We start from the raw sequence: 20,968 nt of genomic DNA, 5'->3' as shown, positions 1-20,968 counted from the left end.
TCTCCACACACTCCCAGAAATGCAGTCCCTCTCAGGTCTCACTAAACAAATTTGGGCATATATAGAGTCAGGAAAATCAAGAGACTGGACTGAAAATCCATCTATAAAATCTTCTTACAACACACAAGACATCCAAAATTCAAAATACATGAAAGCGTGTCAAACCACCAAATACCAAAACACAACCACCAAATGAGCAGCTGTGGCAAGAACCAAATGCCCACGGGGCGCCTGGGTGGCTCAGTCGGTTAAGTGTCAGCCTTCAGCTCAGGTCATGATCTTGGGGTCCTGGGATGGAGCCCCGTGTCGGGCTCTCTGTTCAGTAGGGAGTCTCCTTCTCCCTCTCTGCTCTCACTCTCTCTCAAATAAATAAATAAAATCTTAAAAAAAAAACACACACACACATCAAATGCCCATAAACATCACTAGTAGTGAACAGAAACCAAATTTTGATAAACTGTAATTTCAGTACCTTGGTCCTTCAGCATGTTGAGTTTTATTCAGAGGATTGACCTGGGGCCCCTAAAAGACCAAGCCCAGTGCCTGGCAGATGCAAGAGGTCATCCCAGAGCACTGCCATAAATCCCTGTCCTGCTCCATGGCCTCTGTCACCCCAGTGGCCATCCAGGAACCTGGGCACCGTGATACAAGCTCTCCCTGGTATATAGGAGCACGTGCTTGCGTGAAATGGGGGAGCCAGCCCAAAGGGCTCTCAACCTTTGGCAAGTATGAACTAGAGAAACTTTTGGAGAACCCAAACTCAAACCACTAAGCTGGAAATTGTTCATATTTCAGAAATGCTGTATTGTACGCCAGGGTCCTTTTATACCTCCCTAGGCTATTTAAAGTGGGCATCAAATGGAGCAAACAGGGGACTGATAAAATAATGTGTACCAAAGGAAGACAAGTGCAGATGGATCATACAGTGTGACTCTAATTCTGTGAAAGTCTGCACGGGACAGCGGGACTGGCTCTTGGCAGGGTGGAGGGTTCCATGTTACCCTTTCTTCTCTTCAGTACTCCTGTACTATTTTCAGGACAGGATAGCTGTATTGTTTGGTGGTGGGGAGGGGAGGCAGTTGCTTAAATTTTTTTTAAAGAAATGAGTGTTGCAGCGGCATCAAACAGACTAAGCACCAAATTCAATTTTCCAAAAAGTTGATTACAAGTTCCTGACACCAGCCTTCAAGGCTCTCCACAATGCCCCTGTTGCCCACAGCCCCCATCTACCTTTTCATGGAACCAGCTACTCCCTGACTCACCACACTCTGCCTCCAGGCTGTTCTGCTGTTCAGTCCCTACGGCTCTGCCTTCCCTTCCCCTTCTCTACCTGGGTATCTCTCTCATTCTGCAAGGTCCACTTCAAGCCTACCTGCTCCATGAAAGCTCCCTTGGCTCCCTAGCTGAATGGGGCTGCCCCTAGCCACCCTCTGAAATCCCAGAACTCATGTCTGGAACCCATTTAAAGGAATCTTCCCAGACTGCTGGGCTTTGGTCCCCTCCACCACAGACACATCACGGAGCTGCCCGCATCTTGGCAGCCCCCGCTCCCTGGCAAAGATGCGGTGCTCAGCAAGGGTTCACCTTGATGTTTTCAAAGCACTGTGCACATCAGAATAAATCCTCCATCTCAAGCCAAGGAGGGCCACTTGGGCAAACATACTTTTCACCCCAGTCCAAAGGGATTTCCACATGTGTTACTCTTTTCCTCTACAGGATAAACAAAGTTAGTCTCTCCGTGATATTTCAAGTATACTGTTAAAGAACTACTTCAAATGTTGTCTTCAAAGACAAAAATTCAGGAAAAGCTTATAAAATACTTTTGTTAGTCCAGCTGAAGAAGCAGCAACAAGAATGGTAAGCCTTCAGTCTCCGCCTCTTCCCTTTGAAGCTGGACCTCCCAGCCACCTCAAACAGGGGCAAACCTGCCCTCTTTCCATGGCCTGAACCTGGACTCCATCTCTGCCAGTGCTGCAGGAGGTACCTCCCCTCACATGGAGCCCTTTCCTACACTTCAGCCCACAGGGCATGGCCCCCTCCCTCTAACCCGCCCATCCATCCCCTCCCCCTGCCTGCCCCCCACTCCTGCCTGCCCCCACACCAGCACACCCTCCCTCTTGCCTGTCCCCTCCTGCCTGCACCCCCATCTGCACATCCTCCCTCCTGCCTACGCCCGCCTTCCCCCTGCTACCTGCCCCCCCCCCCCATGTACCCCCCCCCACCTGCCCCCTCCACCCACACACACCCCCTCCTGCCTGCTCCCTCCCGCCTGCCCCTCTCCAGCATCCACATCTGGTTTCCCTTCCCTACAAGTTTCACAATGGACAGATTCTGCACTTCAAGGATTTATGGGTCCTGCTGCCCCTCCTTGCTTTTGATATGATTCCATTATGTGCTTAAAATCTGGGCTGTGCTCTTGGCTCCTGGGAGCTGTTTATGACAATTCTTTTACAGCTCTAAATCATTCACCGTTAGGAACCTGATTGTGTTCAGAAGCAATGACTAGTTGCTAAGACAGAAATTTGCAATGTATCTCGGACAGTTGGTTGAAAAGTTTTCTTCACACAAGATTAGTTAAGGCTAATGTTCACCTGGAAGGTAAATCCTCTGAGCAATGCCTTTGACACTGTCCCCTTACACATGGCTGAGACACTGATTTAGAGGCAAATTAGAAACATCCCCACCCCAAACCCAATCACTTCCTCCTTCTGTTGTGCTCCTTTCTCTGGATGCTAGAGACCCACGGATAGAAAGCTTGGTAGAAATAAAAGCATCAGCACTGCACACCTCCTTCTCCTTAACAGAGTGGACTGAACCATCTTTCATTTTCCATCTCTGACTTATATTTTTCAGGAGAAGACAAAGAATTCTGGGAATAAGAAGACAAAGTGTTTGGTCCCTGCTCTTTGGTCTAGGACTTCCCTTGGCCAAGGTTTCTCTTGCCTCCCAACTCCCTCTCTGTCACGCCTCCTTCACTGACAGCCAGAGAGATCTTCCTAACAGGTAAAACCTAATCACCAGGGGTGCCTGGGTGGCTCAGATGGTTGAGCGTCTGCCTTCGGCTCAGGTCATGATCCCAGGGTCCTGGGATCGAGCCCCACATCGGGCTCCTGGCTCAGCAAGGAGCCTGCTTCTCCCTCTCCCTCTGCCTCTCTCCCTGCTCATGCTTTCTCTTCTCTCTCTGCATCTCTGTGTCTCAAATGAATAAATAAAATCCTTTAAAAAAAAAAAAAAAAAAAAAAAAAAAAACCTAATCACCAGACTCTCCTGCTTATAGGGCTCGGGGGCTCCTTATCATCTAGGTGGTGAAGCCCAAGGCCCTGTGCAGTATGGCCCTCATTCACATATCCAGCTCTCCCCACTCCTGCACCAGATCCCTGCCCTACCCTCATAGCAGTCTACTGACTAGCTGCCTGTGACCTCCCCCTTCCCTGAGCACTTACTTAAGCTGCTGTTTCCACCTGGAATGTCCTTCTTGATGCCTGCCTTTTCAGACTGTCTCCTCCCCCCCCCCCCCCAACTAGAGCCTGAATGCCCACTCTGCCCCACAAGAGTTCACAAGTGTGCCTACCCTCCCCCTCCCTAGCCCTGCCCAAGGCAGATCCGAGGGGGGCGCCACATCTGGGTGTCTGAGACCACCACTTGAAGGAGGCTGGCCCAAAACCACATTGCTGCCCCTGATGCTGAATGTAGGGTGGCCATTTAAAATACAGGAACTTTAGTTAACTTTGGGGGTTTGGTATTATTTGTTTTTTAACTTTATTCTTTTATTTAAATTCAGTTAATTAACATATAGTGTATTATTAGTTTCAGAGGTAGAGGTCAGTGATTCATCAGTCTTATACAACACCCAGTGCTCATTCCATCACGTGCCCTCCTTAATGCCCATCACCCAGTTACCCCATCCCCCCACCCCCTGCCCCTCCAGCAACCCTCAGTTTGTTTCCTATTGTTAAGAGTCTCTTATGGTTTGTCTCCCTCTCTGATTTCATCTTGTTTTATTTTTCCCTCCCTTCCCCTATGCTCCTTTGTTTTGATTCCTAAATTCCACATACCAATTTCACACAAGTAATGAGTAACTTTTTAGGGTAAGTGTGTCCCCACATGTTGCATGGGCATCGTGTATGTGTGTTTGCCCAATCTGGCAACCCTAGCTAGATGGGAACTCTGGGACACCCTGCAGGGACAGGAGCTGAAGATCACATGCCTGCAGCACAGGGCAAGGGAAGCAGTGGGGAGGCCACGTTCCCCTGTTCTCTCCTCCCCAGAGGGCAGCATATGGCTGTTCTGAGCACAATCCTGTAGCCAGCCACACTGCTTGGAGGTGAAGATCAGCTCTGCCACCCGCCAGTTATGTTGGGCAAGTTACTTACCTTCTCTGCGTCTCTGTGCCATTTTACAGATGGGGGTCACCCACCCTAGGCGTTTATGATGATTAAATAAATAGTTGTATAGCCCTCAGAACAATCCTCGACACAAAGTAAGGGTTATATAAGCCTTTCACAAATATAAAACAAAAGCAATTAGCCAAGCAAACCCACAGATAAGGGGGCAAGACGAGGAGATTTAATAATAATAGTAAAATAAAATAAGAACGGAGATCTGTGGAGCGCTGGCTATATGACAAGACACTGTGCCACATGCTGGTCCTGTATTAGCTTATTTAATCCCCACCACAGTCCTACTGCTATTTTTCCTATCCTATTTTTACAGATGAGGAAGCAGAGGCACAGAGAGGCACACTGTGGTAGACTACGATTTTAAACCAAGAAATCTGACTCCAACTCACTAGACTGGGGTAAACTGTGATCCACATTAGTTCGTTCATCATTCATTCATTCATTCATTCATTCACACATTGCTGTGTGCCAGGCCCTGGGTTCCTGCCGGAACACCGGAGTCAATAAGAAAGTTCTCTGAAGCTCCTGGACTGATCAGGAAGATCTTGAAGGAGGCTTTGCGGGTATGAGGAGGGGTACTAAAGAGAAAATGGGTCACAGGCCACGCAAGCCGACAGCAGTGACCTCTCCCAGACTGGGACAGGGGCAGGGAGGGGATGGGGCAGATGTGCATGGTCATGGAAGGCTTCCCTGTAAAATGACCTCTTTGCAGATTAAGAAGGTAAAGCAGCAACCAGCCTGGCCAAGGGGCAGGGGAGAAGGCTTCAGAGGAACAGGAAGCTGTCCAAGGAGCTTGAGTTGGAGTTCCCAGGGAACTGGAGAGCAGAGGGTGTGGCTGGAGGGGGTGGGGACACCCCTGCAGTACAGGCCAGTGAGGGACAGCTCCCGGGACCCATGTCAGGAGACAGGGCTCAGTGGACCTTCACAGAGGCCTGGGGGAGAGGCCAGGACCCTGCTGTGAGCATGAAGCAGGACTGGCAGGAGCAGGGGGAGGCAAAGCAGGACGAAGCAGGTGGGGCCTGCAGGGACAGGCCCGTGAGCTATGCTGCGGAAGGTGGGGACAGCTGTGACGACAGGGCCCAAGCCCTCATGGGGCTCACCTGCACCCCAAGAACTCTATGTGCTGCTACTGCAGCACCAGCTGCAGGAAGGGAGTGCCTACCACCCCGCACAGTGGTTAAGGTGGCCCAGAACACTGTCTCAACTGAATGCATGCTCTTGAGTTCTCAACTGTCTCAACTGAATGCTCATGAGTTCCTTTCAGAATAAGAACATTCAAATAAACTGGAAAGCAAGGGGAAAACCTTTTAAGAATGCCCGAAGTCCTGCCACTCAAAGAGCATGCTGTTTGTATCTCTCACTTTGCCACGCTGTATACAGTGGTTTCTGTCTTACATACTTGCAATCATGGTGTTTACACGACCTTGTGTTGTCTGTCCTCGCTGCATAAGCCTTTACTCCATGAAATTCCACAGATTCTGTAATCAGGAGTCTTCATACCAGTATAATATTTCATTCAGAACTCTCACTGTTTACTTAACCAACATCCCACTGCTGGGCATTCAGGTTAACTCCTTATTTGCATGTGACATTTCCCCCTTATCAACTGTTCAAATAGATCTGAGGTGTGTTAATGAGGTGAAATAGTTTATTTCAAACCGTCTGGGTACATACTATAAATATAACGTCCCAAAATCTTGTACCAATTTATAGTTCCACCAGTGATGCTTCCGCCCTTTACCATTGTCCGCTTTGGATGTTACTCTTTAAAATAAATATTCATTATCAGGTAGGACCCAAACCAAAATGGCATGATACTGCAGCATTAATGTGGTTTTCCTTGATTGCTAATGAGGATGCATATTCTTTCATGAGTTGGTTAATAATTGCCTTTCTTTCTGTGTTCCCCCTGAATTGCCCTTTGATGTCCTTTGCTCGTTTATTTGTTAGGGTCCCCTTTGAAAATATCTTCGCTTGTGTTCTTGATATAGTAAAGATGCTTGTCTGCAGTGAGGTGGTGTTGAATAAACAAATGGCAAGATAAATGCTAACGGTGGGTGTGTCACATTTGCTGCAAGCATCCTGTCGCATGTTTGGTGCAACACACAGCATTCTCGTGAGTGGCACCTGAGTGGCAGAGCCCCTCTGCTCTACAAGGCTGCCTGAAGCCTAATTCAACACTGCCTACCTACCCCCTGCACCATTTCCTCTACGCTTAGTTTCTCAGGCTCTCTAAACATTCCAAGTATAAAGAACAAAACCAAGAGTTGTCCTCAGGAAACCTCAATCTGCATCCCTCTCTCCCTCAGAGCAAGGCCCTGGGGAGGGGGTCAGTATGCAGAGCTGTGCGAAAGGAAAGCCAGCAAAGAGGAGGCAACTGGCTGCCCAGGGCCCCACAGGTTGTGGGTGACACTGGGCGAAAGGTACACGGACCTCCACCATGGGGAAGTGTTGTCTCTCGGCTCCCTGGGCTCCCTGGGCAGGAAACCAGCCTTGACCAGTCAACATCCACCTGCTCGGGAGACCTATGGGGTGGCGCCCAGATACCTGCAGGGTTTCCTGGAAAAACCACACTCCTGCTCATTCACCTTCTCCTCCTCCTCCCAGCAAACACTTTTCTGAAGCAAATGTGCTGAGAAGAACTGGCGTTTCTGGGAACGTGGTCTTGCCAATGGCCACCCTTATCCACCCCCTACGTGCACGCATGTACTCACACACACACTCTCTCCCCTCTCCCCTACCCGCTCCCTCTCTCACCTGACCATGTAGTCTACACAGCCTGGATTCAGCAATTCTCTATCACACCTCTGGGCTTTTGCCTGAAACACACTTTTATTTATTCAAAGATGTGGCCAAGCACTGCAGTAGGTTGAGGATGAGGAAGGACGACACAGACTCTAGCTTCACAGAACCAACAGACCAGAGGATGACCCACAATACACTCCCAAATAAACGTGAACATGGTACCATGTGAGGTTGCTGCACATACAATGTAAGAAGTAGAATAGGTCAACAGCACAGAGAGGGACTGCAGGCACAGGGAGGGGGACAGTGACAGTGTGACTGGGTCTCAAGAGTGACTATTTGGGAGAAGAGGGCCACCTGCCAACACCTGGAGAGCAGTGGTGTGGGCAGAGGGTCCCGCAAGGACAAAGATCCAGAGAGAGGGACAGGCTCAGCATGTCTGAAGGAGAGGACAAGGCACTCTGGTGGAGCATGGCCACAGGCAGAAAGGTGGGTGCTGGTCACGAGGCGACTGGCTTTGACCCTGAGTGAGATCAGGAGCCAGCAACGCATTGAGCAGGGGCTTAACCCCAGGAGGTCACTGTGTGAGGAGCAGAGACTATAAGGGGGCAGGAGTGCTCTCCTCCCCATTGTCACCCGGTTAACACCTTCTCATCCTTCAGACTGCAGTCCAGTGGGCATTTCCTCTGGGAAGCCACCCCCACCCCCCAACCTGCTCAGATCCCCTGATGAGCCCCATAGCATTAGCTTCCCTTCATCACATCTAGCTCTGCAGTAATTTCATGTGCATTTCTGGTTGTCTGATTAATGTCTGTCTTCCCCACTAGACTCTGAACTCCTTGGGAACAGGTACACCCCTCCTCTGCTCACCTTATATCCCCAGCACCTTGCACGAGACTGGCACACTGTGGGTACTCAATCACTGTGAACCGAATAAATATGCAAATTCCTAGGATCTCAGCCAATTTTTCCACTCCCTCGAGGAATGATTTTCTGCTTATATTTCCTCCCACCTCTGTGCCCCCCATACCTTGCATGTACCCCTTCCACAGAGGCCAGCATAATCACCTACACACACACACACACACAAACACACACACACACACACACACATCCGACTGTGCTCCAAAGGGCAGGATATATGTGTGGTCCTTCACTGCAGGATATATGTGGATCCCTTCACTGAAGGGATCCCCTTCAATCAGGCAGTGTTGCTGTGCATAGAACTGCCTCCCCATATCCACCTCACCCTGCCTCATTCACCTGCTCAAAGACACCCCATATGAGCTCAGTAGAGAGTCTGCACCCTAAAGGCAAGTCAAAGGTCAAAGTTGAGTCTCAGGTGAGCGGCATCACCCACAGACAGGTTGGCAGCAGAAGGCCCCCATCCTCTCCTGTACCAGTGACCTTGAAAGAACTCACACAAACGGGAGTGAGCTCTGCTTGCAGAAACACATGGCTGTATTTTGGGGCACCTGGATGGCACAGTCGGTTAAGCATCCGACTCTTGGTTTTGGCTCAGGTCATGATCTCAGGGTCTTAAGAGCCAGCCCTACATTGGGGTCCACGCTCAGTGGAGAGTCTGCTTAAGACTCTCTCTCCCTCTCCCCGCCCCCGTGTGTGCTGTCTCTCTCTCTCTCTCTCTCTCTCTCTCTCTCGAATAAATAAATAAAAAAATAAATCGTAAAAAAAAAAAAAAAGACACATGGCTGTATTTTGCAAACCAAAGATAAGCATATATAGACTAAGGAATACAACTAAGGACAAAACACTGGATTGTCTGACCTCTGGTCTCACCCTGGAAGTTAGGAAACTGGCCCATATTTTTAGGGCCAACCACTTTCTCCTATAAAAGCTCATTGCCCGTGATTCCGGATGCCGTTAGATCCTACTTACCTAATCAGCACTGTTAATAAAAAAAAATCTATTTCACATGTTCTGAGAAAGCTTAGTAGGTAAGAAATCCTTTTTGCAGAATAAAATGCATTATATTTTTTAAAGGGCAATTTGTATTAAAAACCTTGAAATGGACATAACCCATGGCCCAGTGACTCTGAGACATGATCAATTTTTAAAGGGCCCCAAAATTGAGCTACAAGAATATCTGTCACACAGCACTGCTTCTGAGATAATATGGTGGAAAACAATCTACATGTCTAGCAGAGAGTAATTACTTAAAGTAATTATGACACATCTGTACAGTGGAATATGCTGCATCCAAAATACTAAAACAATACACAGCAGTTATTGAGCACTTACTCTGTGACAGGGACTACATTAAAAGCTTTACAGACACCATCTCATTTAATTCTCCCTAAGCTGTAAGTACCATTATCATTACAACCTCGCAGATTAGAAAATCAATAATGAAGAGAGTTAAATCATTTGCCCCAGGTCACACAGCTAGTAGCAGGATTCACACCCAGGCAGTGTGACATGGAGACACCAAGTTCTCAGGCGCGATGCTCTATGACTTCATACGACGCTATTAAAAAGAGACTGGAGAAGCAAAACCAGTCACATGGGAGGATGTTGATGATAGAGTGATAGGTAAAACAAGCGGGTTATTGAATAGGACACACGCACTGATCACATTTGTGCAAATGAATGCAAGCAAAGACAAAGGGTTTGAAAAGATAACACTGTTGGCATCTTGGTGTAGACCTCTGAGTGGGTGGAAGTGTGTGTGTGTGTGTGTGTGTGTGTGTGTTTTATGTTTTCTTCTGCTTGTGTTTTCTGATTTTTCTGTAACAAATGTTTTGGTTTTGTACTAAGAAAAATTTTCAAGGGATTAGAAATTTTAAAAATTAATGCTAATGCCAAAAAAATCACTCCCTTGCACTCATATTCTGCATAAACCTAAACGTCCAGCTGTTGGCCTTGCTTTAAGTATAGATACAACTGCATGCATAGGACTTAGGAAATGGCCTGAAGCCAGCTCACGAGCTCTGGCAGGCTCTTCATGGCCAAGCATCCTCTCAAGGCAGCCAAGGTTTCAAACTGGGAAGAGACAGCACACATTTTCCTACTCTGCCCCCAGCCTCCTGCCCTCCCCATCCCCCCAGACCCCTCTCTGGGTATTTGTACCCCCAGAGAGTTAGTGAGCTGACAGCACAGAGCTGTGTGAGCTGGAAGAAACTGGCAGCTTCTGCCCTGGCTTCAGCTCTGGCCTGGGAGCCAAGCCCAGGGACCCTTGGAGCCTGAGACACTCCATCCCCTGTCGCTGAGTCTAAGAAGGAAGCACTTCCCCAAGTGCCTGAGGGAGGCAGGACAACCCAGAGACTAGAGCCCCAGAGCTGCAGCCACATATACCAGGGCCCCTCCTGGCCTAGCCACCTGCCTCCTGGCCACATGATCTTACCCAAGTTATTTCTTCTTCTGAGTCTGTTTCCATGCCCATCAAATAAGGAATTAAAATACCAACTTAGAAAAGGACTTATAAGGATCAAAAGAATACATATTAAAATACATCCTATAATGATACCAATGAGTAACATTTCCTGGGCACCAGCTATGGGACAGGCACTCTGTTGAACACTTTATAAGTCCGATCTTACACAGCTCTCACAGCCACCCGATGACAGGCAAAATGAAGACTTAAAGTAGTGAAGTCACTTGCACTTCTAAGTAATGGAGCAGGAATTTCTGTTGCCATGCCTTGGCCCACACCACTCCACCACAGAGCTTGGCATATGTGGGGAACATGGACTTTGTGCAGATGGTTACCACTGCCATGTCTCCCTACTGGGCAGAGGCTTTAGAGAATGGTATGACAATGAGGAACCCTGGCTTCTGGCCGCCCCCACCTCCCCCGCCAGCCTGCACAGGCAGCTCACTCAGCCACACACCACTTTAGGAAGCCTTCTTGTCAGAGTGACCCAATCTCCCTCACACACACCCTTGGAGGCAGCCCCAGCGGCCACGGGCAATGGCTTTGCTGCTGTACAACCTATGGCAACCTCCCTCCAGACCTGGCCTCGTGCTCTGGCCACCAAGGCTGCTGGCCCAGCAAAGACAACTCACGCCCTAGGAGTCAGGCCTGCTGGCACCCACACCTGGCACCTGCTCCAAAACCCTTTCAGTCTCAGAAGATCTGGGCCGCGGGCCTGGGGCTCTCAGCCGCTCGTCTGGCCAGAGGGAACCACACGAATCGGAAAAGCAGTACCCTTAAGCAGCCTCTCAAGCGTCCGGTACAGCCCGGGCACCGGCGGGGTGCGCGGGCTGGAGTCCGGGTGTGCAAGCGTTCGCGTAGAAGTGAGAGGGCAGCCGGTGTGAGTGTGCCTGTGCGCGCGTGGCTCCGAGTGAGCGCCGCTGTGATCACGGTCCCGGGGCGGGGAAGGTCTCCTCCCCCCACCTCGTTGAGAAATCTCAGTGAGTCACCGAGTGGTTCTGCATATTAATGAGCTCGCTGCGGCGAGGGCAGGAGCGGATTTAAAAAGAGGCCCGGGCGGGAGGAGGGAGGCTGCGGAGAGAGCGCTGAGCGGAGCGCAGAAGCGCAGCGCGGCAGCCGAGGCACCCACCGACGGGCGCAGCGGGAGCGAGCGGAGCCGGGAGGCGCGCTCCGGGCAGAGAGAGCCGAGCCGGCCGGGCGCCCTCCCCAGTCCCTGCTCCCGCGCCCCGCGCCCCTCCGGCCAGCATGAGGCTCCTGTCGGCCGCGCTGCTCCTGCTGCTCCTGGCGCTGTGCGCCGCACGCGTGGACGGTGAGTGCCCGGGAGGTCCCTCGTCGCCGCCCGGTCCCGTCCTGGGGCACCCAGGCGCCAACTGCGGGGCTTCCTGGGACCCTGGAGGTTCTGGGTGGGCACCGAGGGAGGTCGGGGGCAGGAGACCCCGCACGCGGCTGAACGGCACCCCGCGCTCTCCCTTGCAGGGTCCAAATGCAAGTGCTCGCGAAAGGGGCCCAAGATTCGCTACAGCGACGTGAAGAAGCTGGAAATGAAGCCAAAGTACCCGCACTGCGAGGAGAAGATGGTTATGTGAGTTCTGGCTCCTCACCGTGAGCGTGTGCGCGCTGCTCTTAACCCGGTGCTGGGGCACAGCTTGGGGCTGGATCGGGCGGGCTAACAAACATTCCTCTGTGCCTCTGGCAAGGCCTTGGACCAGCCTTTGTAATTGCCCAGCGAGTCCTTGGGACGCTGGCGCGGCAGTGTGAAAGAGAGTTTGGAAAGAGGGTCACTGTCCGGTGCTCTGGAAACAGCCCCTCTGGGAGTTCACCCTTGCTAAGATTCAAATGGGCAGCCTAGGTGCCTGCACTGCCCACCTTTCTGGGATGATCAAGGGTTAAGTGGCTCCCGTTGTGCCAACTTTAGAAAATCCGGATTGAAAGCACTCAAAACACACCCAGAACTATTGTACTTGCCCCCAAACTGGGAGGCATGCTGCCTTCCTGTTACTGGAGAGAGAATAAAAACAAATGTCTTTAAGTCCTCAGACCCTCCTTTCAGAGCCTTTTTCCGATCAGGGGACCACAGACGGTCAGTTTTTGGCTTCTAGCGATTTCATTTTGGGACTGATCCTTGATCTTCCCCCACCGGCTGGACTCTTGTGGGTCCCTGAGCCTGAGCAGTGCTGTGCAAAGTGTTCTGTTGGGGTTAACGTGCCATGCGGCTGGAGCCCTGCTTGGTGGGGATGCGAGGAATATTTTAAAAACTGGGGCAGAGTGAGAGAACACTGAGTTTCCTTGCTCCTCTGCCTTCCCAATTAACCACTTGAGTCCAGTACCACTGTTTCCCCATCAATACACACTTGGCCAGGAAGGAAGCCCTTGGCAAAGCAGCTACCAAATATCTGCCATGGACCATTGGCCCCTCGTCCCCTCCCCCAGCAACAGGACACACTTTATTCTCAGTCTGGGCAAGTGCCTTCTGTCTGCTGGACCTGCTGGCCCAAAGGCCTCCACCCCCCATTGCCACCTGGCTGCACAGTCAGGCTCAAGTTAGGGGAATTTGCAAAGCCATCAGGCTTGAGCTGAACCCCACTGTCTTTCCGCCCAGGCACTTAAATTAACCTCTTGTCCCTTGCCCCCTTGCCTTGCAAACCCAAGTTCCAAAAAACTGCCAGAAAATCCTTTTTGGTGAGGGCCAGGGTTCCCACAAGCTGAGAGAGGAGCTACAAGCCCCCCACCCCATGGTTCCCAGCTCGGGGGCTGGAGATGACAGGGACACTGAAAATTAAGTCTGCACTCCTCTAAGTGCTGAAAACCACCCCATGCCCCAAGGCAAGGTGTCAAGACCTTTCAGGGAAGGAGAAGCAGGGTATGGGGTGCAGAGCCATCTCAAAAAGACAGAACCCTCAATAAACAGGCTTACTCCTTTTCCTGGCAAAACTTCAGAATAGAGAAGAAACTGACAGCAGCGGGCAGATGCGGGAAGGCCTTACGCAGCCTTGTGAAAACTTGCAGTGGCCTCCGGAGGTCCGAACACAGTCAGCGTCTCCAAAACCTTCACTCACACCCAGGTGCCCCCCCATCCCTGAAGGGCTAAACATCCTCTCCCGTCTCAAGCTCCTAAGAGTCTCTAGATCAGACAAGGGGCCAGCACTTTTTGCCAAAGCAGGTTTTCAGGCACAAAAGCTGAACAAAAGCAAGTTTTGCAGCTCACCCTGAGTCACCCAGAAATCTCTGATGAGGCTGGGGGTGGGGTGGGGAGGGCAGTCAGCTTTGCAAGTGGGAGTTCTTGCACCAGGAGACTCCAGATTTTATATAGGGCAATTTGTGTCATATGCCCACTGAACTCTTGCCAAAACCCTCGGCACCCAGAACCACTGAGGAGAGAGGACGCAGGACCCGGAATTTCTGAGTAACTGCTGGGAACAGAAATCCTCGTGTCTCCACCCCACAACCAATTTTCACAGGCCCAGTATTGTGACAAGCATTTGAGGACTGTGCTGGGAGGGTCGAGTGTCCTCCCCTGCTGCCCCTCCCTTCAGGACTGGGCATCCTCAGCCTGGGTACAGTGACCTAACTGAGGAAGGGCTTTTCATCAGGTTTGGGCACATCCTTTCTTTCCGAGGGCAAAAGCAGTATTGTAGACAGAGAGCAGTGGGCTAAATTCCCGCAGAGCAACCAGGTACCGCAAGGAGGAGAAGGAGCACACTCCCCCTGAAGCCTGGCCCTGTGCTGGCCACCTAGAAGGAGGGACAGGACCAGGGAAATGACTGGTCTCAGGGAAGGCCAGCGAAGGCAGAGCCCAGTCCACAGGCACTAGCAGAAGATCCACACCTGCTCAAGGAAGCTGAGGCTGTGGTGGGGGCCTTGGAAACTCAGAGCACAGAGAAGGGAAGAGAACAACAAGTTGCCCAGAAATATTCTGCCCCCATACTGGTGGCAAGATTCGATTCTTTTCTCCCTGTCAACTGGGACAGTCGGTTCATGGTGGCCCTGGTCCCATCTAGAACTTGGCATGTGCCCTGACACTTTATCTTTGGGAACCTGCGGGGCCCTAGCTGACCTCTCTCCTTCCCTTTTTGCTCTTCCCATTCCAGCCCCCAACTGCCCCTCTTTGGCCCCGCAGCTCATTCCCCAGCACCCAGTCCAGGAGCATCCCTTGCCTGTGCTGTGACCTCTCAGGGAACGGCCCCTCTCCCCTTCCACTTTTTCAGGTCCCCTACATGGTCCCTCATTCTGGAACACCATCCTTCCTCCCCCACCCAGAAGATTCCTCCTAAATCCTGCCGCCCTAGCTCAGCCCTGGCTGAGAGGGGCATAGAGGTACTGGGCAGTAGTCCTGCCTCCCCATCCAGGCTGGAGCTCACACACTAAGGCTTCTCCTTCCCCCTGGCCATCCCATCTTCCATGACAAATACTAACGACAGTAACTCTTCACTGTGCATCTACCAAGTGCTAGGCATTCTCCATAGATTATATCATCTCATCACCCAATAATCCTAAGAGGTATGTCCTATAATTAGACCCATTTTACAGATGGGCAAACTCATTCAGGGTTTACCCAAGGTCCACAGACAGACCTGGGATTCATACTCTGTACAATTCCGCCTGCTTCCCTCCCACATGGCTAGCGCCTCCACTGGCTTGGAACACTGGCTGATGGAGGCCTGAAGGGAGGTCTTACTTTCTTGCCAGAGGCTGAGACAACAGGGACTTCATGCTCGGGAATCAAAATGGGCTTCAAGGCCAGCAAGACTTAACTTCAAGATCTGTAATGCCTAGCCCGGGGACAATCTTCAGAGGATCAAGTGGAACTGGGGTTTGAAGGGTCAGAGAGAGACCACCACATGCACAGAGCATGTCTGAGTCCCACCGCGAGCTCCTCATTTCTAAAAAAGAGGTCTTAGCATGTGCACCTTGCTGGCCTTAGCTCTCTCCAGCTCTCCATCCCAGGTTCAGAGCAGCTGGAAGAGTCCCCTGAGCTTTGTTCTCTAAGGGAGGCATAAGCCCTGTAAACAACAGCCTCATGGGGGTAGGGACGGGGTAAGGGGACTATCCCAGACTCTAAGGGCTCCAGGGGAAAAGTGAGAGCCTAAGGGGACACCTAGAAACTCCCAAAGAGCCAGCCAGGCAGTGAGCACATGGGCACGCTCCCATGAAAGGAGGGAGGAGGCCACAGTCTCTCAGTGTCCTGAGTGGGACAGACCAGGGCCACCCACAGGCCACAATAAGGGGCTTCATTCAGGCTCCTGAATCCTCCACCCCATGCTGCTCCATTTCAGCATCACCACTAAGAGCGTGTCCAGGTACCGGGGTCAGGAGCACTGCCTGCACCCCAAGCTGCAGAGCACCAAGCGGTTCATCAAGTGGTACAACGCCTGGAACGAGAAGCGCAGGTATGGCCCACCTCCTCGCCCCTTCCTTCCCACCCTCCCCCTAGCTCCAGATCCTAGACTCCGGCTAGCTCATCAAGCCCCATCTAATGGGGGAACACCCACCACAGTAGCCACAGCAAGCAGATAGCCAGCCCTGCTTATAGAACCCCACACGGTAAGGAATTCACCACTTCCCAAAGCAGGCAATTCCTCTCCTGGACAACTGTAAGCATCGAAAATGTAACCTTTTGTGAACTAAAGTTTGCACCATGCTAACTTTTTAAGTTGCGGTCTTAATTCCTCTTCTTTTTAAAGTAACTTAAGGTCTCTGATCCTCAGTTTCCCTCTGTCAAATGAATGAGCAAGCACCTGGCGTGGCTCTCTGTGATTCTTGTGTGGTAAAACATGACCATTCAAGTAACTGGGGTTTATTAACTGTAACACTGGGTACAACACAAGATGATGAGGACAGTGCCTCGCCAGCAACATTCCCTCCCCTCAAGGTGCTGCATGCCCCCTCCCATACTCCTAATCTCAGAGGGTAGCAGTAGCCAGATGACCATAACCATGAACCAGACCCCTGTCCTCTCTGGGCTATGTTTCTCCATAATCAGAAAATGACTTTCCATCTCTAATCTGGGGTCCTATGTTTGGCAAGTTCCTGGTTTCCTCATACCACATAGAAGAGAGCCTGTCCCAGAGCACACCTACTCCTCACACACTCAGGGCCTGTCTACACCTGTACCTACCCAGCATGTTCCGAGAAGCGCTTGCACGCACACACACAGAAGGGACTTCCTCAGGAGCTGGTGCCAGCACCTCATCCTGCAGAGCGGGAAACCAAGGCCAAGTGGAGGTGGGGAGTAACTTCCCTAGGAGCACAGGGCAGGAAGCCAGGCCTCCCAGGGTCACCTTCACCCTGCCTAGAGTGGGTGCCTGAGCCACCCCTCCCATTTTCCCACCCAGCCCTTCCACTGTAAGCTCAGCCCATGACCAGCTCTCCACCGGCTGACACTTGGGCCCAACCCCAATACCTGAGCCTTCTGTGCTGCCTCCAAAACTGCCTCGTCTGCAGCTGCTTGAAATAGAAACTGATGAGAGCGAGAGATTATTTTCTATAAATCTGATGGGAATGAAGCAGGTGGCTCACATGGCAGAAGCAGGACCTGCCCCTGTCCACTGTCACTCTCCAGGCCCTGCGTCACCAAAGTGGAACGAGGCTCACCTCGGGGCCAGTCCATGGAGGGGGCTGAGAACATCTCCACCAGACTGCTGGCAGACACTGAGGCGGTTTGCACACTTTGTCCCTCAGCCCTCCACCTGGGCCCTAGCTCTGACGAAGAGGAGGCAGGCATGGGACAGACAATGCAGCCCTGCTCTTTTGTCTCGGCAAATTCCAACGATGAGAGCATCTCCGTTACCAGGCCTCCCGTCACTTTATTACAAAATGAGCTCGTCCTCTTTCTAGGGAAGCTGAGGCATCCTGGGAGAGGAAGGGGGCAATTCCTTACCCTCCCTCTGTAAAAGGTTGAAAATGTCTCCATGAATGTACAATGGAGAGAAAGGAACTATCTCGAAGTCCTCTTTGCAGAGACAGTGAGAGAATGCTAAACGTAGGGTAGAGGAAGGAGAAGCCAGCCCGGCAGCCCAGGCCCATGGAGCCAGACTAGCAGATCTGCATCTCAGAGCTCCCAGCTTCCGGCTGCCAAGGGAAGCAGCGCATCAGGCAGAGCACAATTAGGGTGATCCTACTCAGGAATCAGGAAGAAGGCAGAAGAATCTGAGTATGAGGCATGGCCCTGGAACAGCCATGGGGCAGAAGAGAAGGGATTTAAGTACCTAAAGAGAGACAGTCTGGAAGGTGAGGGGAAAAGGCCAGCTTGGGAATGCACACAGGCCCACAACCACTAGAGGAAGTGATCTTGAGCCACAGGCCTCCCCGACAGCCCTAGCCCCAGCCCTACTACCACCCTTCAGTCTTCAGGCAGCAGCTTCTAGAACTAGCATTTTTCTGGAAGGCATGCATTCTCCGGGCAAAATACAAAGAAAGATGCAATCCTAAATTGAAGGAGGGGCTGCCTGTCCTCCCATGTTGCATCCCTGCTCATGCTGCAAACAGACCTCATGCCCACCACTGACGTTCAGTGTTCACAGGGCAAATCTGAAGTCCCCTGTGCCTCAGTTTCCTCACATACAGAGACGGTTTGCTCCATAGGGCTTTGAGGATTGCAGAGGTGGAGGCTGTTGAGAATGCACAAAGCCAGATTTGGGTAAACTTTTGTGGTCCTTGTGATGACTTCTTAAGGGTTCCCCACTCCCACCCCCACTTCTCCCAAGCTCCAGAATTCCTGGGAGGGGCGCTCCTAAAGACAAGGATGAAGCAGCTTAGCCACCAGCCTGTGGATCGCCTGTGTCATATTCTGAGCCACTGACATGGGTGTTTTCTCTTCCTAGGGTCTACGAAGAGTAGGGTGAAAAATCCCACATGGGAAAACTTCATACCAGCTGGGAGAGGAGCAAAGAATTCTGCAGATAAAAAACAAAAAAAACAAAAAACAAACCTTTTCTTTCTCACAGGCATAAGACACAAATTATATATTGTTACAAAGCACTTTTTACCAAGGGTCAGTTTTTACATTTTATAGCTGTGTGCGGAAGGCTTCCAGATGTGAGACCCTTCTCTCGTGCTCCAGACTTTATCACACACTGCTTTTTATCGAAGAGGGGGAAACTTATGCCTTTCCTTTGTAAAAAAAAAAAAAAAAAAAAAAAAAATTTGTTTTTTTGTATTTGTCCAGACATCACTACATCTGAGCTTTATAAGCGCCTGGGAGGAACCCAGAGCTTGGTTTAAACATTTCATAGCAGCATTGCTCCGTTGCTAATGCAGGAAGCTTCCGCTCAGAGGTCCTGGCGCCTCCACACAGCTGCCATGGGCTCTCCTGGGCTCATGGTTGGTCACAGCCTCAGGGGGACTCCACGGTGGCCCCTGTCACCAGGCAAGAAGAAGCCGATCTCTCTGCATCTGTTCTTTAAGGAACTTAAGTTTGGCTGCCAGAGAAATGTGCTTCATCCCCCACCCCACCCCACCCCCACTTTATTTTTACATACTCTAGGAAACATTTCCAAGATTCTGGGATGGCAAAGCATAGGGTCCTTAAGGAAGGGGTTGGGTCTTCTCTCCTTCCTGTGAAAGGTTCACTGCTTCAGTACTGAATACTCGGGAAGCACGTGAAGTTCCCAACACTGTTAGCAAAACCTGACAAGAAAACTTAAAAGTCTACCCGGACACGCACAATGCCCAGCTACAGACACACGTTCTATCAATGATGGAGAACCTTCAGAGCATGTTTCTTTCCCTCGTTGCAACCGAACAGGCAGGACAGAAGCATTCTGTGATTCCCCGTGTAATTCTTCAGTGTTAAACAGTGCAGTCCTCTTTTGAAAGCCGAAACAACCACATGCCCTTTTCTTTGTAAATATACTCTTAAGAACGCCCCCTCCACACACTGCCCCTTCAGTATATGCCTCATTGTACTGCTGTGTCGTCATATGCTATGCACGTGTCAGAAACCATTAGCGTTGCATGCAGGTTTCATATTCTAAGACAAAAAGAAAAGTAATAAAATATATTTGAAATGTACCAAAATTCTAGACTACTGACTTTTTTTCTATTCAGTGAGGCCAGGATGACAATCAAATGTTTACTACGTTGTGAATAAACAGGGACAAATGCATTGGGAAGGAAGGAAAACTGGCATTTCCCAAATACCTGTAAATACTGTCACCTTTGTGGAACGCCATTATGGTGCGAAAGCAGGAGGCAATTCACATAGCACTCAGGACACCGGGGCATGATGAACACTTGGTAAATGTCGCACCCTTGATAGTCACAAGAGCAGGCCACTCTGTACTTTGCACAAACCACCCACAGCCCCACATCCCTCTGTATCCAAATCAGCCAGGCCCTAAAATAGGCCTCTCTGTGCCCACCTGTGTCCCCCACGTGCCACAGGACTGCCTAAAGGGGCAGCCTCCACCTGTCTGCACTTTTTGTGCACTACGCTAGGAACCAGAAGCCAGACACCCATGTGCATGTCACTTCTGAGGATGGTTTCCTGACGTGCACAGCTGCCTGTGCCAACACTTACGGGGACACCCAGCAAATACCCTGCCTCAGCAGAATGCTATGGTAGACCCTTCCCATCATGGCCTCACCTCCTGGCAGTGCCACATGTATTCCTAAGGAAACCGAGAACCAGAGAGGTTAAGAAAGTTGCCCAAGGTCACTCATCACACTGTTCCAATAGCTGAGCCTGACAGTCTTTCTGCTGAAGAGAGCAGGAGAGAGTGGGCCAGGGCCCCGTGAATGCGGGACTTGGTTCAACCTTTCCCTTCATTATGGAGAAAGAAGGAAGACTGGATAGGGAAGCCCAGACACCAACAGACAGAACAGAGCAGGAGGGCCCCCGGGGGAGGGCGCATACCAGGGCAGGGGAGAGCAGAGGCCAGGCCTCTCTCCCTGGGAGCCCTGATCCCTGCTTGGCCCCAGAGCAGCACGCCATGGGGGCTCATGAGGGAGGGCCACTGTAAGGAAGTTAGCTGAAGGAACCCCCCACCTCCAGCCTGACAACATAAAGGCATGACAGGATGGGGCCGTGAGGTACAGGGTTCACTGTGCTGCTCCCCGAGTTTCAGGCTTCACCTTCCCCTTGCTCTCTCTATGCCATCTGTGGTTCCAGTACCAGCACCTCTTCTCCAGCCCTGCTGGCCCAGGTGTCCCCTTGGTTCTCTGACCTCCCAAGGCACAGAATAGATTCTTAGCAACAGTAGCAATGCCCCCTTACAGTGTCAGGCACCGAGCTGGGCACTTGCCCTGCCATGCCCCCGATCCCTTCCCTGCCTCACTCTTCCCAAAGGCCTGTCCTGAGCGGGCCGCAGCACTGCACCAGGCTTGATGCCAGGATGGCCACATCCTCAGGGAGCTCTGGCCCAGCTCTGCTGCTCATCTTCTCTGCCCAGCCAAACCCTCTATCACAGAGCTTTTCCTGGTCAGCTTGGATCCT

At 51.3% G+C, this 20,968-nt stretch overlaps 1 protein-coding gene across 1 annotated transcript; it reads left to right on the top strand.

Annotated features, from left to right (window-relative positions):
• The first annotated feature begins 11,574 nt into the window (after positions 1–11,574).
• Positions 11,575–19,551, top strand: CXCL14 (C-X-C motif chemokine ligand 14). The gene is made up of 4 exons (XM_025861016.2): positions 11,575–11,845; positions 12,013–12,118; positions 15,810–15,923; positions 18,357–19,551. Exons 1-4 carry the CDS (start codon positions 11,782–11,784, stop codon positions 18,370–18,372), a joined length of 300 nt encoding a protein of 99 aa, XP_025716801.1. The 5' UTR covers positions 11,575–11,781; the 3' UTR covers positions 18,373–19,551.
• Positions 19,552–20,968: the final 1,417 nt, after the last annotated feature.

The sequence above is a fragment of the Callorhinus ursinus genome, unplaced genomic scaffold (genome assembly GCF_003265705.2).
Source record: "Callorhinus ursinus isolate GAN/ISIS: 27379988/994484 unplaced genomic scaffold, GSC_fseal_2.0 scaffold30, whole genome shotgun sequence".
NCBI lineage: Eukaryota > Metazoa > Chordata > Mammalia > Carnivora > Otariidae > Callorhinus > Callorhinus ursinus.
This window is presented reverse-complemented; position numbering and strand designations above follow the sequence as displayed.